General features: G+C 37.3%; 1 protein-coding gene across 1 annotated transcript; it reads left to right on the top strand.

The window, feature by feature from the left end:
* Positions 1–11,902: 11,902 nt before the first annotated feature.
* LOC129682446 (keratin-associated protein 27-1) lies at positions 11,903–12,520 on the top strand. Its single transcript, XM_055614818.1, has one exon. The coding sequence runs from the start codon at positions 11,903–11,905 to the stop codon at positions 12,518–12,520; it is 618 nt and encodes a 205-aa protein (XP_055470793.1).
* The last annotated feature ends 4,502 nt before the right edge of the window (positions 12,521–17,022 follow it).

The following is a 17,022-nucleotide window of genomic DNA, read 5'->3' as shown; positions in this document are numbered from 1 at the left end:
CAAGCAAGGGAAGGGGCAGGCGAAGACTAGAGGACAGACATGGAGAAGGTGGGGAACTTAGGGCATCCCGCCTGCTGGAACTCCGCTGAGTGCCTCTCTCCTCTCCATGTGCCCTACAACTGCTGACGAATGGAAACTTTTCCTCTGGCTTCTTGGGGCATAACCTGCCATACTTCCAGTGTCATGACTCTTCATGTTCCAACAATCTAGTCCAGAGCACTAACTTCTGCTCCCCAGACCTTGCCACTTGGGCTCCTCTCTCCACAGCGGCTGTCATCAGAACTGCGTCCAGACCATCAGATGCCAGACTTCCCAGGTGGTGCACAGCTCCTGCCAGCGGCCCTGCTTCAGCCCCAGGGTCTACGGCTTCTGCAGTCCCTGCAGGACCGCATATGCTGGCTCTCAGGGCTTTGAGTCTGACGGCTCCCACTCCCTGGGCTATGGTTCTATAAACTCTTCCCCACGGGTTGTTTGATCCAGTGGTTTCAGAATCCGGATTCTGCCATCCATCCTCTGTGCCCCATAGAAACTGCCAGTCTTCTTGCTGCAGACCAAGCTGTGTCAATGGGTCTGGAGTCTACTGATCATCTTACTAGTTTCCAGTCTGGCCAACCACTGTCACCCACTTCTGGATTCTTGGCCTTTTGTGTCTTCTTTTGAACACGAAGAATTATCCTAGCATTCCCTGATTATCAATTCCTCACTTACTCTCTGATTCTGGATACTTGATGGGTGATGAGAACACTGTAATTAATCTATTCACACAAAAATAAAGTCTGCATTGCAAATGAAATTTACACTGTTTAATTTTCTTTGCAAATTCTGTGAAAAACTTGAAATTTGATGTCACTTATTGGTAAAATGCTTAGCTGTGCTTGGTTTTGTTAGTGTTTTGTGAATTAGCATTTCATTATTTGGTGTAAGACAAACTACTATTAAATTAGCAATATGTATTTGAAGAAAGGCTTGAGATCCTATGAAGTTGTGGAATTGAACAAACTTTCAGGGGCCTCAGATAGTTTTCTTTCTCCAACTACAGGCAGTTGAAAATTTATTGTTTGACTATATATATATATATATATATATATATATATATATATATATCAATCTAAGATACATGGATTTAAACTCTTTCTTCAGAACATGGATCTTCAAATATATGCCAGCATGTCTATTCTAGCTGTCAGTAGCAGTCTCTTTTGTGATGCAGAGAACAAGGATCATGTAGAGTTAAGTCTGGTGGCACAGGCTTATAAACCTAGCACTCAGGAGATTAAGGCAGGAAGGTGGTGAGTTCTAAGGCAGCTTGAGCTACAATCCCATGAAATAAATACAGTAAAGCTGTAGAAAGCAAAACAAGCATTGAGATCCATAAGGTTGTGTGTATATGTGTATATATATATATATATACACATATACACACATATATATATGACAACTTTCTTCCTCCTCTTTTTCTTCTTTCTCTTCCTATTCTTCCTCTTCCCCATCTTCTTTCTTTTTTTGTTTTTTTTTTCTTTTTGTTTTGCATCTTTCCCAATTATACTAGATTTTAAATAAGGGTCAAACTTGCAATTGAACAAGGATTATTCCAAAAAGCAAAAATACTTAAATATAGTCTTTGGGAACAAATGGTACTACTTGTTACTCATTTTGCATTTATATTCATTTTTAAGATTTATTTTATTTTAAATTTGTGTGTGCATTCATTCATGTGTGTATGTTTGTGTGTGTGTGTGCATGTGTGTGTCAGGGGGAGGGTTATGTGCAAGTAAAGAAGGTGCCTGAGAATGGCCTCAGATCTTTACAACATGGTTGCTACAAACTCAGAACTCTGTGAGAGCACTCAAGCAGTTAAGCACTGAGCCATCTCTCCTGCCCCTACATTTTTATTCTAGCATGAAAACATGCCCATATTTAACATAATATCACAATTTTTAAGATGTCATTGAGCCTAAAATCCTGTCTTGTTTAGATACCACAATGTCTGAGAGGGTTGCCTGCTTTTTCATATATTTCATCAAATATTTAATCAACAGTAAACTTAATGATTCCCTTGACAAATTCCTGTCCCATAGATCAACATGTAGCAAGAGAAATAGGTTTATCTGTTCTTGGGTGCAGCCTTCAAATGATAGATCATTTCTTACATAGCTGTGGGCTTTTATTCACATCCATGGCAACTGATAGTTTACAAACTAAAATTTCTGAATTCAACTGACTATGGACTGAGTGACCTTAAATGAAAGAAAAGTTTTTACTTGGAGGACCTGTCAAGATGGCACTCAGTATCCTTTCTGGTCTTGTGGTATCAGCATGTTGTGGAAAAGGTGTGGAATTTGGCAGCTGGAGAAGACTGTAGTAATTGTTAATCCAAACTCTCCTTGTGTGATATATGTGGAGGCAAAAAGGTGTGTTCAAAGGAGTTGAAGCACCAAGGCCAGAAACAGAATGGTGAACCTCTGGGAAGAGTGTTGTTACACTGCTGTGCAATGTTGCTATGTGAAAGGCTTCACAATTGCAGAAAGGGGTTACAGTTAATGCTAGTCATTGTTGTGGTAAGGTTCAGGGGGAAGGAAAAAAAAAGAGCTATTCTAGGGTAAATTCATAATGTAGGGTAATTCTAACTATTTAATAATTTTGTACCTTTTTTGTAACTGAACAAGTTAAATAAAGCATAGCATACAATATAATAGAATCAGCATAAGTTAAAAAACCAACAATGAAACAGAGTTGATATTAAGTGTTTTTGCTATAGAGGTAGATATAAGCTCAGGCTCCATCTTTCCTGAGAATGAAAAGTATAATTTGCCTTTCAGAGGAAAATTAATGGAACCTGGAAAAATGTAGACAAAAGTAACACCCTAAATATTTGTAAATGTTCATGCTGCTTTTAAATTTATAGAAATAAATTTGAGAAATGCGTTTGTATGCACAAAGACCCTTAACCAATTCTAAAACTTTTACTTCTTTTGTGTCACTCAATCCAATAATAAAAAATTATGTATTGTCACTATATTCTCATATAATTAAATAAACAAATTTACAAGGTTCCAACTTCCATTATAAATATGGGAAAAAACAAAGACATCAAAACTTTAAAATTATTATTGAAGTTTGTGAAGTTTGTAAGCTCGGCTTACTCTTTTTTAATTAAATTTTAATTTTTTTTTACATTAATTACATTTCATTCACTTTGTATCCCAGCTGTAACCTCCCTCATTCCCTCCCAAGCCAACCTTCCCAAACTCATCTTCTCCCAAGTCCCTCTCTAAGTCCACTGACAATGGAGGTATCCTCCCCTTCCATCTGATCCTAGCTTATAAGGTCTCATCAGGACTGACTGCAATGTCCTCCTCTATGGCATGGCAAGGTTGCTGCTCCCTTGGGTGAGGGTGTGGGGTTCAAAGAGCCAGCCACTGAGTTCATGTGGCAGATAGTGCCTGTTCCCCTTACTGGAGTACCCACTTGGAAACTGAGCTATCATGGGCTACATCTGAGCAGGGATTCTAGGTTATATCCATGAATGGACCTTGGTCCTTGGTTGGAGTATGAGTCCCAAAAAAGACCCCTGTGCCCTGATATTTTAGTTCTGTTGCTCTCCTTGTAGAGCTCCTGTTCTCTCCAGGTCTTACTAACTCCCTCTTCTTTCATATGATTCCCTGCACTCTGCCCAAAGTTTGGTTGTGAGTCTTAGCATATGCTTTGATACACTGTTCGATAGAGTCTTTCAGAGGCCCTCTGTGGTAGGTTTCTGTCCTGTTTCATTTTTCTCTTTCTTCCAATGATCATCCTGTTTGTCTTTCTAAGTGATAATCTTAACCAGGATCATCCTTCTTGTTTAGCTTCTTTAGGTGTACAGATTTTAGTATGTTTATCCTATATTATAGAACTAGTATCCACTTATAAGTGAGTCTATACTGTGCTTGTCTTTCTGCTTCTGGGAAACCTCATTCAGGATAATCTTTTCTAGAACCCACCATTTGCCTGCAGACTTCATGATTTCCTTGTTTTTAATTGCTAAGTAGTATTCCATTGTGTAAATGTAGTACAATTTCCGTATCTATTTCTCCATTGAGGGACATCTGGGTTGTTTCCAGTTTCTGGCTATTATTAATAAAGCTGCTGCAAACGTGGTTGAACAAATGTTCTTGTGTACTTGAGCATATTTTGAATATATGCCAAAGAGTGGTATAGCTGTATCTCAAGTAAGCGGTATTCCTAACTGTCTGAAACTACTCCAGATTGATTTCCAAAGTTGTTGTACAAATTAACAATCCCAACAGCAATGGAGGAGGGTTGCCCTTTCTCCACATCCTCCCTAGCATGTATTGTCACTTGGGTTTTTTATCTTAGCCATTCTGATGGGTGTAAGGTGAAATCTCAGGGTCATTTTGATTTGCATCTCCCCGATGGCTAAGGACATTGAACATTTCTTCAAGTGTTTCTCTGCCATTCTATATTCCTCTATAGAGAATTCTCTGTTTAGCTCCCTACCCCATTTTTAACTGTATTACATGATTTGCTGCTTTTTACCTTCTTTAGTTCTTTATATATTCTGGATATTAGCCCTCTGTCAGATATAGGGTTGGTGGAGATCTTTCAAAGTCTGTAGGTTGTTGTTTTGTTCTGATGATAGTGTCCTTTGCTTTGCAGAATCTTTTCAGTTTCATGAGGTCCCATTTATTGATTGTTGATCTTAGAGCTTGTGCTGTTGGTGTTCTGTTCAAGAAGTTGTTGCCTGTGCCAAAGAGTTCCAGGCTCTTTCCCAATTTTTCTTCTAAATGATTTACTGTGTCTGGTTTTATGTTGAGGTTTTTGATCCACTTGGACTTTAGTTTTGTGCAGAGTGATAGGTATGGATCCATTTGCATTTTTCTGCCTGTAGATATCCAGCACCATTTGTTGAAGATGCTGTCTTTTTTCCATGGAATGGTTTTGGCTTCTTTGTCAAAAAACAATTATCCGTACGTGTGTGGATTTATTTCTGGGTCTTCTATTTGGTTCCATTGATCCACCTTTCTGTTTCTATGCCAATACCATGCAGTTTTTATTACTATTGCTCTGTAGTACAGTTTAAGATCAAGGATGGAGATACCTCCAGACAATCTGTTGTTCTACAGGATTGTTTTCAAAATTCTGGGTTTTTTGTTTCTCCATATGAAGCTGAGAATTTTTCTTTCAAGTTCTGTAAAAAATTGTGTTGGTATTTTGATGGAAATTGCATTGAATCTGTAGATTGCTTTTGGCAGGATGGCCATTTTCACTATTTTAATCCTACTGATCCATGAACATGGGAGATCTTTCTGTCTTCTCATATCTTCTTCAATTTCTTTCTTCAGAGACTTGAAGTTTTTTGCAAATAGGTCTTTCACTCGCTTGGTTAGAGTAACACCAAGGTACTTTATGTTATTAGTGGCTATTGTGAAGGGTGTTGTTTCCCTAAATTCTTTCTCAGCCCTTTTGTCTTTGGTATACAGGAGGGCTACTGATATTTTTGAGTTAATTTTGTATCCTGCCACTTTGCTGAAGGTGTTTATCAGCCGAAGGAGTTCTCTGGTTGAATTTTGGAGGTCGCTCATGTATACTATCATAACATCTGTGAATAGTTATACTTTGATCTCTTCCTTTCTTATTTGTATCCCCTTGATCTCCTTTAGTTGTCTTATTGCTCTAGCTAGGACTTCAAGTACTATGTTGAAGAGATGCGGAGAGAGTGGGCAGCCTTGCCTTGTCCCTGAGTTCAGTGCGGTTGATTTAAGTTTCTCTCCATGTAGTTTGATGTCGGCTATAGGCTTGCTGTAAATTGTCTTTATATGTTTAGGTATGTGCCTTGTATCCCTTATCTCTCCAAGACTTTAAACATGAATGGGTGTTGGATTTTTTCAAATGCTTTTTCAGCATCTAAGGAGATGATCATGTGGTTTTTCTCCTTCAGTTTGTTAATATGGTGGATCACATTGATGGATTCCTATATATTGAACCACCCCTGCATACCTGGGATGAAGCCTACTTGGTTATGGTGGATGATATCTTTTTTTGTGTTCTTGGATTTGGTTTGCAAGTATTTTATTGAGTATTTTTGCATCAATATTCATAAGAGAGATTTGTCTGAATATCTCTTTTTTGTTGTGTCTTTGTGTGGTTAGGTATCAAGGTGACTGTGGTTTCATAGGAAGAGTTTGGTAATGTTCCTTCTGTTTCTATTTCGTGGAATAGTTTGACTGGAGTTAGTTGTTCTTTGAAGGTCTGGTAGAATTCTGCACTGAAACCACCTGGCCCTTGACTTTTTTTTGTAATGGAGACTTTTGATGACTGCTTCTATTTCCTTAGAGACTATAGGACTATTTAATCTACTTATCTGATCTTAATTTAATTTTGGTAAATGGAATCTATCAAGAAAATTGTTGATTTCATTTAGATTTTCAAAATTTGTGGCATATAGGTTTTTGTAGTAAGTCCTAATGATTGTTTGGATTTCCTTAGTGTCAGTTGCTTTGTCCCCCTTTTCATTTCTCATTTTGCTGATTTGGATAACTTCCCTCTGCCTTTTAGTTAGTTTTGCTAAGGGTTTGTCTCTCTTGTTTATTTTCTCAAAGAAACAGCTCTTGGTTTCATTGATTCTTAGAATTGTTTTATTTGTTTCTAATTTATTGATTTCAGGCCTCAGCCTGAATATTTCAGCCATCTACTCCTCTTGGGTATGTCTGCTTCTTTTTGTTTCTGGGGCTTCAAGAGAGCTATTAAGTTGCTTGTATGGGACATTTCAAATTTCTTCTTGAAGGAATTCAGTGCTATGAAATTTCCTCTTAACACTGCTTTCATTGTGTCCCATAAGTTTGGAAATATTGTGCCTTCATTTTCATTGAATTCTAGGAAATCTTAAATTTATTTCTTTACTTCTTCCCTAACCCAGCTGTCATTGAGTAGCGAGTTGTTAAGTTTCCATGTATGGGTAGGCTTTTTGTTACTTCTGTTCTTGTTCAGGTCCAGCTTTAGTCCATGGTGCTCAGATTGGATACAAGGGATTATTTCAATCTTCTTATATCTGCTGAGGTTTGCTTTATGACCAACTATATGGCCTATTTTGGAGAAGGTTCCATGAGGTGCTGAAAAGAAGGTATACTCTTTTGAAATTGAGTGAAAAGTTCTGTAGACATCTATTAGGTCCATTTGATTTAGGAACTCTCTGAGTGCCATTATTCCCCTATCATCTCTCTAGATGATCTGACCCTTGATGAGAATGAAGTCTCCCACTATTAAGGTGTTGGGATCAATGTGTAATTTAAACTTTAATAATATTTCATTTACAAATGCAAGTGCTCTTTATTTGGGGCATAGATGCTCAGGATTGTGCTGTCCTCCTTTCGGATTTGTCTTTTGATAAGAATAAACTGCTCCTCCTCATCTTTTTTGATTAATTTTGGTTGAAAGTCTATTTTATTAGATATTAGGATAGCTTCCCCAGCTTGTTTTCTGTGTCCATTTGCTTGAAAAACATTTTCCAGCCCTTTACTCTGAGGTGGTGTTTATCTTTGTTGCAGAGATGTATTACTTGGATGCAGCAGAATGTTGGATCTTGTTCCTGCAAACATTCTGTTAGTCTGAGCGCTGAGTCCATTGATGTTGATAGTTAATAGTGACCAATGAATGCTAATTCCTTTTTTTTTGTGGAGTTGATAGTGTTACTATGATTCATTGCTTGTTTTCTTTTAATTTTTGTTGTGGAGTTATCTGTATCCTATATTTTCTTGATTGTATTTTTTTTCTGTTGGATTGGAGTTTTCCTTCTAGTATCTTCTGTAGGGCTGTTTTGCTATGTAGATATTGCTTAAATTTATTTTTGTCATGGAATATTTTGTTTTCGCCATCTATGTTGATTGAAAGCTTTGCTGGGTATAGTAGTCTGGGGTGGCATCTGTGGTTCCTTAGAATCTGCATAACACCTGCCTAGGCCTTTCTGGCTTTCATAGTTTCTGTTGAGAAGTCTGTGTGAATTTGATAGGTCCACCTTAATATGTTACTTGGCCTTTTTCCCTTGCTGCTTTTAATATCTTTTCTTTGTTCTGTATTGTTCTGTAGATTTAATGTTTTGACTCTGATATGACATGTGGAGTTTCTTTTCTGGTCTAGTCTACTTGGTGTTCTGTAGGCCTCTTGTAAGTTTATGGACATCTCTTTCTTTAAGTTGGGAGATTTTTCTTTTATGATTTTCTTGAAGATATTTTCTGGACCTTGGAGCCTGGAATCTTTCTTTTCATCAATTCCCATTATTCTTAGATTTTTGCCTTTGATTTCTCGGATGTTTTGTGTTTGGGACTTTACCAATTTTACTTTTTCTTTGAGAGAAGTGTCAGTTTCTTCACGTATATCTTCAGCACCGGAGAGTCTCTCTTCCTGCAAAGCTAACACAAGTTTTTAGTAGGTCATGTAAAAGCAAATTCCAAGGTGATCAGTGTCTGAGCCTATGTCATTCTGTGGTAATGAGCCAGGTAACTCCCTCTATAAATTCTGCAGTAACTAAATCTGTAGTTGCTCATTGAATCAAAGTTACATGTTGAAACACCCTCACTCATTTCAATAGAATAAACAAGCCAATGCTTTATCTCAAAAAGAATTCATAGAATGACCTAGTTTACAAGTGGCTGGTGTCGCATTTTCATCTAACACATATTAGTCAGGAATTGTATGGTTCCCAGACACAGGTGTGAAGTCTAAGCTATATGATTCCCTGTTTTGTCCACACATCTTGGCTGTGCATTGGCAGTTAAATCCTTGAACTTTCCGAGGAGAACAGATTTCTAAAGCAAGTCTATGGAGAATCAAGCATTATTCCAGAATAATTGATTCAGATTGTGTCTAATAAGGGACTTCCATAATAATTTTATACCCATGTAACAAGTAGAAAGGCACAATTATTTACTTTCATTTAAACTAAGCACTTGCAGATCTTGAACACTGTGGTGTGAGAAGTCTTAAATACAATATGCTTTCAGAAATCACTTACACTTTGAAGAATTTTTTATTATTATTTAATAGCCCCTGATTGTTACTTTTCAAAACACGTTTATGTTATTTTATCAGCAGGCAGTCACCATGGAACTCATTGTTGGGGAACTGATAGTGAGAAAGATACAGATGTTTCTCGCCCTCATGGAATTCATAGGGTAGCAACAAAGTCAAGAAATAATAAAATCATGAGGCTTTTTTTAAAGACTGATGGTGGTTTTCTGTATAGGAAAACTAACTCTTCAGAAGGGAAGCAATGAAGTTCAGCACAAAGGCGTGTGGCTGAATCTGCAGGATATTGAGTCAATGGGTGATTGGACACCCAAGAGCAGTAGTTAAGCCCTGAACATTTGAACCATGTTGGGCAGAGGTTGAAGAACAAGTGTTTGAATTACAAAAAAAATAGATCAGTTCTTGTAAGATATTACAAACTAGACTAGGAAACAGATTTTGCTGTAATTGTAATTATATTAATTTAATTACTTCAAAGAAAATGAGACTTGAAAAGAGAAGCCAATTGTGAGTACATGATATGCACAAATGAGGATCAAAGTTAACTTCCCAGAAGGCCTTTTGAAATATTGGGTATAGTACCATGTGCCTATAATCGCAGCATTCGGAGAGGCAAAGCAGGCTGATCCCTGGGACTTGTTGTCCTGCTACTCTGACCTACCTGAGAAGTTTTTATATGAAAAGTATGGTGGGTTGTGTCTAAGGAACCACACTGACTTCCATCCTCTACCAACACACACATATGTTTATACATACCCCTCTATATGTGCCACACACACACACACATGAATGATGATCAGAAGTTACAATGGAAAAAATAAAGGGAACAAGTAAGTATAAGATCGTATGTGCAAGAATTGAGCTGCTTACTGTGAAGCTCATGTGGAGTGCATAAGACTCAAAATTCATGAGTGTTTCTTCTAAGCAATGAATAACTTTCACTTTTACACTGTTTTAAATGTGCCCTGTGAAATTTCTGTAACACCCTGAGTCCTTCAAATCTGTAGGGTTACTCAGAATTCCTGGATAATCTCAGACTTCTTTGGGCCTAAATACCGGAGGCTAGGCACTGTTCTAAAAATACATTCCCTTTCTGTTTACTCTTTAGTAGAGCTAAGTAAATTACAGAATGTGTTATAAAAATTATCTTGGCAGGCTCTGTTTTGCGAGTATGAAATTGCTAGTTAAAGCATATTGGTGCAAAAACTGTAGGAGTCGATCATCTGTCCACACTGAAAAACAAAACAAAAGACAAATCTCAAGAGATGGATCAGTGGTTAAGAGCACTTGCTCTTACTAAAGAAAACAGAATATAACTAATGCATATCAGGAGGCAACAGTAGCCTTTAGGAAACCTGGTCACAAGTAGACAGCACCCATGGGAAGGTTGAAATTCCCTTTTGTGATAATCACTAGAGTAGGAAAGAGGTGAAGGAGGTGGGATGAGAGAAGTGAAACACAGATATAGGGAGTCTGTGTTGCTGTTCTTTAGCACAGCAGAATGAGTCTGAACTCATAAATAGAAGATATAATTCAGGTTATATAAGATTTCAAAGCTTTTCCAAAATATAAAAATAATGTTTGAAAAGATGGGAAATGTTGATTATTACAATGTGATCATTACACAGTGCCTACCTTGAACCAATTATCACATTCTACCCATAAATATGTGCAAATATCATGTCAGTGTGAAATTTGCAGTGAAAATTTGCTTTATAATCTCTGATCCAATATTGTAGATGGATTTCTCACATATTTACCTGTATTGTTTTAATATCTTTTATCATTTTATTTCAATAGTAATTCATCTTCACTGACAAAACTTATTGAGTACATGGGAGGGAAATAAAAAGTGAAGGTTACACACATTGCATAGAAAAAAAAAAACAAAAAAAACAATGTCCCAGTGAGTCAGAATAAAAAATGATAAACTTTAAGTGGGAAAATGAAAAAAGTTTCATAAGAAGATGTCACGGAGATTATGGATAAAAAGGAGCAAGGGCTGGGGAAATGAATCAAGGGTTGAAAATGAGTACTCCTTTTGCAGAGGAACTTCATGGGTTCTCAATCCCCAGAATCCATGTTGGGTTGCTCACACCAGGTTGTAACCACATCTAAGTTCTAGGGATCTGATATTTTCATCTGAGAACATCAGCAATCATATGCAAACACCATACCCTCAGACAAACACGTATAAAATTTAAAATATAATGAATATTTTAGAAAATGTAGAGAAAAAGACAGCTAGATCCATCCACTAAACACATTTAATGATCTTAGTGGAAAATGAGAAGAAACAATATTGTACATACTATTGCACAATAATACTGTACATTCCACTTACAAATGGATCAACTAGAGACCAAGATCTGATTTTGGGCTCAACTGGATCTACTTCTAAGTATAGCTCAGTATCATTTTATCACATTCTAGATAGACTGGTACACCAAAAATGCCAGTGATTAATACTAAGCAGTATTCAGTTGACTACTTATACCTACACTCTTTATTGTCTAACTTCCAATGTAAAAAGTCATAATAGTGAGCTTGGATGACACACTGGAACTCTTATTTGACAAACCTCACCCTGATGACTCAGCTGTGGAGCTCACATAAAAGCCATTTTGAAGATTAACAATCGGACTTGCATCTTGTTAATAAGACACCATTTCACGTAGACCTAAGCAAAGCACTAATAAGATGTTATCCTTCAAATTAGCTTAAACAATGAGGTGCAAAGGAGTCTTGAAAATAAAAGCCAACACCCAGCTTTCTGAGTACTATATAATGTCCCCAGCAAAGATCTAATGTCTACATCTTTAAACCTGACGTTTCATGCCTTGAGTCTTTTTAAGTGAGTTCAATTAAGGGTTTGGGGAATATGCCTCACAGCCACTGCCACTCATTCAGGAGCTTGGGGAAAGCCCCATCACTCACTTCCATAACACACAACTCTAATCCTAAAAGCTTTGAAGATGGAATTTTCTTGCCCAGCAGTTGTCACAGCAGAACCTGGCTCCTAGACAGCTTTCAAGAATCCTGCCATGAGACCTCCACCTGCCAACTGGCCAAATGGGAACAGCACCAGTGCAAAGTGGACCCCTGTGCACAAAGTTCCTGGAACTCCAGAGCTGACCAAGCAACTTGTTCTAGTTCCAAGACCTGTGAAAGAACAGTGTGCCAATCAGGAATCTCCCCAGCTGTGCCAGAGTGTGCTTCTCAACCCTGCCCATCAAGAAACTGCCAGCAAGTGGGCTTTGTAGCCCAGAGCTACCAACCTGCAAGCTACATGGCCAAGTGTTACCCGCTAAAGCCTACAGTGTCTGGGAGTTGCCAGCCTGTGGAGTCTGAATCCAGACAATGCTGCTCTCAGGTCCCTGAGTCCAGTTCCTGTAATTCCTTGAGCAACACTGTCTCTGGGCCACATCTGATGGAATCTCCTAGCACTTATGAGCCAACATGCTGTGTGACTGGTGGGTCACAGTTGCCTAGTAAGTGATGGATATGGTTGACTCGAATGGATTTCTGAATACTTGAAAACTTGGTTGCTCTAAATCTAATACAATGTAGTTTTGCTTAGGAACAAATGAGTATGTGTTTTTCTACTACTCATTCCAAAATCAAGAATTTCTTCTTTTCCTTTTGGGTTTTTCTGGTGGTAATCTGAGATCATAAAACATGCTAACCATTTTAGAACACTAGGACTCTATTTACTGTTCACCAGGGAATAACCATTGCTTCTAAAAAGACAGCTTTTCATTAGTAGCTAGTGTGTGTGAAATTATGTAGCAGAAGGTTTAGTTTATTTTTTAAAAAAATAATTTATTTAATATGCATTAAGAAAGGTGTCAGATCCCTTGGGATAGGTATTACAGACAGTTGTGAGCTGCCATGTGGGTGCTGGAGATTGAAATTCTGTCTGTCCTTTGAAGATACTCTTAACCACTGAGCCATCTCTCCAGCCCCTGAAGGTCTAATTTATTAACGAATGTGATTCTACCAGATAATCCATGAAATGCTGGAATTTATCCTGGAGCTCAAGGTGCCTTACAATTTCTAATAGGTTAAAGATGACCAGAAGTCAATAGGTACTCAATAGCACCAGAAATATAAATAAAATTGGATCTACTCTGTAAACGAATCAAGACACTTGTAAATAAGAGATGGCGTCTTTCACCTGAAAAGTACGAGGATTTTGAATTTCACCTCCATGGACTTCAGAGCAAGGCAGTACTTGTTGATCTTATAACAGATAACTCAAATTAGAAATTTCACTGTATTTTCACTGTTCTTCCTTTTCTCACCTTTATTTCCCAGTGATTTTGGAATGGAAAATGTTATTTTCCTTAAATAAAATAGACTTATCATAAATATGTTTGCTGTGTTATTGTTTTCTTCAACATTTTTGTGATGATTTTTAAAAGGTATGTGTGTGATTGTGTGTGTGTGTGTGTGTGTGTGTGTGTGTGTGTGTGTGTGTGTGTGCTGGAGTTTCAGATTTTGTGAGCTGCCTGGCTTTGGTGGGAGGCAAACACAGGAGTTAGGTCCTCTGGAAGGACAGCAATTATTCTTAAGTTCTGAGCCATGTCTCCAGGCCCCCTGCAGTGACATTAATATTAGAGTTTTGAAGTATGCTTCGATGTGACAAAAATAGTAGACATCTGAAAATTAAAAGAACGTGTTCCCTTACCATACTTTTTTAGGGAAGAAGCTAAAATATAGTATCACATTTTTGGTGTTTATCCAAAGAGAGTAAACACACTCAATTTAAGAACCATGGAAATATGGAATCAGAATATATTATGAAGATTTGAAATGTGATGAATTTACTTAAATATTGTAAATATTTATTTAAATATTTTAAATAGCTTAGCTATTTACAAGCTTTGCGGACAGCCTTAAATGGTTCTCTCATTTTGGAAGAAAATGAAAATTGGTTGTTAAGGACATGGGTTGTGAAATGAAAACAGGCTTCTAAAGTTGAAATCCTATGTCTATTGAAGGTTATTTGAACCCCAAATGGGCGATTAGGTCCAAGTTATTTAACTATTCTGCGATACAATATTGTGTTTTCAACTTTAAACTTGAGACTATAAGAATTCAGCACTGTGAGGATTAAAAGTCAGTATACACAATGTTCTCAATACATCATTTTGTGTATAGCTGATTTCGGTAAGATGCAGCAAGCAGCCGTGCTTCAAGACACTGCAGGCTGCAGGTAAAGTAGATGTGTAAACAAACCCAGGGATCTATGACAAATGCAGGAAGATAATCATTCCGTGAAGAAAAAGGAGCTACTTTTGAACTTTATTAATGGAAAAAAAAATCAGAACTGCATGTAGCAAGGGGAAGTGAGGCTGAAGAGATGTAGCTGTCCAAAGCCCGTGCTGCTTTTGCAGAGGACTGACATTCAGTCCCTTAGGAGCCTCTGTAGCTCCAGTGAATGTGGTGCACATTTCTGGTGTCTGAGGGTGCCAGGCATGTAAACAGTAATGTGAACAAAACACCCATATAGAAATGAATGATAGCTATTATTATTATTATTATTATTATTATAACAACAACACCCCTACACACTGTACCTAGCTGCAGCTGCTACAGTTCGCTAGCTAGCATGGTCAGTATACGCGTGAGAGTTTTGGAAATTCCATGTGTTAGTCTGACTCTGCCAAGCAGAACCTACATGGAATGTCATTTCAGGATGACTGTGAGAGTTTTCTGATAACACAGGAATTAACATCAAGGGACCTAGTAAGTGATCCTTCTCAGAAAAGGTGCTCATTATAAGCCCCCCAAAGACCAGAACATAAGAAAATATGTAGGAAGAAAGCATTTCCTACATGCTTCTTACTTTTATATCGAGCTGGGACATCAGTTTTCACTCAGCTTTAGGCTGTGGTTTATACATTCAGCTCCCATGGTGCCCAGGCCTTCATACTTACATTAAAATGACCATTGGCTGTGACATGAAGGAGCTCTGTGAGATTTACATCTTCCTAAATAAATTATAGTATAAAAATAAAAGTTTCTTCTGTTCTTTTTAATAATGCTAATTAATATTGAGACAAATAAAAAGTATTCAACTTAAATTCTTTAAATCCACTTTTCTTAGAAATAGTCCGTGTTCCCCTTACTTTGGAAAACTACTTGGTTACTGAGCTACCACAGGCCACATCCGAGCAGAAGTTCTAGGTTATATCCATAGATGGTCCTTGGTTGGAAAGGGGCAGGGAGGAGACCAGGGAGGGAGTGTGGGGTTGGGGAGGGAATGAGGGAGCAGGATACAGCTGGGACACAGAGTTAACAAAATGTAACTAAAAAGAAAAATAAAATAAAAAAAAAAAGAAAAAAAATCCACTTTTCTTTGAAAGGTGTGGCTTGAAGGACTCTTAGGGACATCTGAGTGAGGGAGGCTAAGCAGTATTGGGTTTTAGCAGTGGAAGCACTCCTTGTGGACATAGAGAAATATTCCTGAAGCTAGATGTTGTTTTATAGTATCTGGCCACAGCTATAGTGTGCTAGCAACATAGCTTAGGCAACAGTATTCTCATGACAATCTCTCAGGATCTCAATCCAGTCAACACATGATCATGAATGAAATTTATTCACAATGAAGATCAAAGTTCAGGTGGCCCACTTGCGACAAATCAAATTCATTTGACTGTTCTTTATTGCATGAATCTTCCACATATAATCCACATATATGGATATAACTTATATAAAAGAATGGGCCTTATTTAATAATGATTTTATATGGTTAGGGAGGAGCGGGAGGATTAAAAACCCATAAGTGAGGAACGACTGTTAAACAAGATCTTTTTTTTTTCATGTCTATCCTATTTATCATTAACCATTCATTCTCTCTCAGTTGACCTTGGTCACTTCACAAATAAGTTATCTGAAGAATGGGCTCGTCCATGGTATAACCCAACATGAAACACATGTAAGCCCTTTAAAGGGATGAATCTTGTGACCTCAAACACAAGACTTTTGACATTTGAGTAGGAAATGGTATGATTGCAGGAAGAGACCTTGGAGGGAAATTTACCATAAGGAGAAGATCATGAAACCGGTTATGACTAGATCTTGCTCAATTTCAAATTCTGTCAATTACTAGCCATGTGCCTTGGGACAATTTGACATTTCAGAGACTCTGTTCTTCCACTGTAAGGTGGAGGAAATGGTGCCTAATGTAGGAGATGATTGTGACAGCTCAATGATAAAGTGCCAATTAAATGCTTAGTGGAGTGTTTAACACGTGGCAAGTGTGCAGTACACGCCAGGTATCATTTGACGCTTCATTTGCTATCTGCCTCCTCGGGCTCAACCTTGGTTTATGATTGAGTGTTCTGCACTGAAAACACAGGGAAAAGACCAAGGAAAGCATTCCATAGCCTGGGAAAGAACTGAGGAAGTGTGATCCATCCTAAGTAATCCACGAAGACCTCACATTCTATATATTTCAGAACGGATTCTATAAGTCAAACAACTCCTTTTTTTCTAAACAGAAACCATAGTAGGATCTAGACGTTATTATGTCAAAGCCATTAAAAGATAGGCATCTTAAGTATATGATTTTCTGTTTAAATGCAAATATAGAAAATATCAGGAACATTAGTTTGCCTATATAGTAATGTTCCATGAATCATACAAGCCAAGCTGTTAGGACACATTCATTTAATATTTATCAAACATTCAGTACATGTCTTACCATTTTTAATAACTGAATGGATCAATCACTATTTTATTACCACATTTTCCAGTAAAGATCAAGGCTAATATAAATGGAGTTGTAATAAGTATACAACAGAGATGTTTTAATCACATATATTTTGTTTCAAAGTACAGATTATATCAGAACACTAGGCATCATAGTAATTTCAAGTATAAGTATATATATATATATATATATATATATATATATATATATATATATATACTGTATATAAGGTGAATACAAATAATTTAATTGAAAATGATCAGTTTGGCTAATCACTAGGA

Source organism: Psammomys obesus, unplaced genomic scaffold (assembly GCF_907164565.1).
Source record: "Psammomys obesus unplaced genomic scaffold, mPsaObe1.curated_primary_1811, whole genome shotgun sequence".
NCBI classification, from domain to species: Eukaryota; Metazoa; Chordata; class Mammalia; order Rodentia; family Muridae; genus Psammomys; species Psammomys obesus.
Note: the sequence above shows the minus strand (reverse complement) of the source record. Positions and strands in the feature narration are given on the sequence as shown.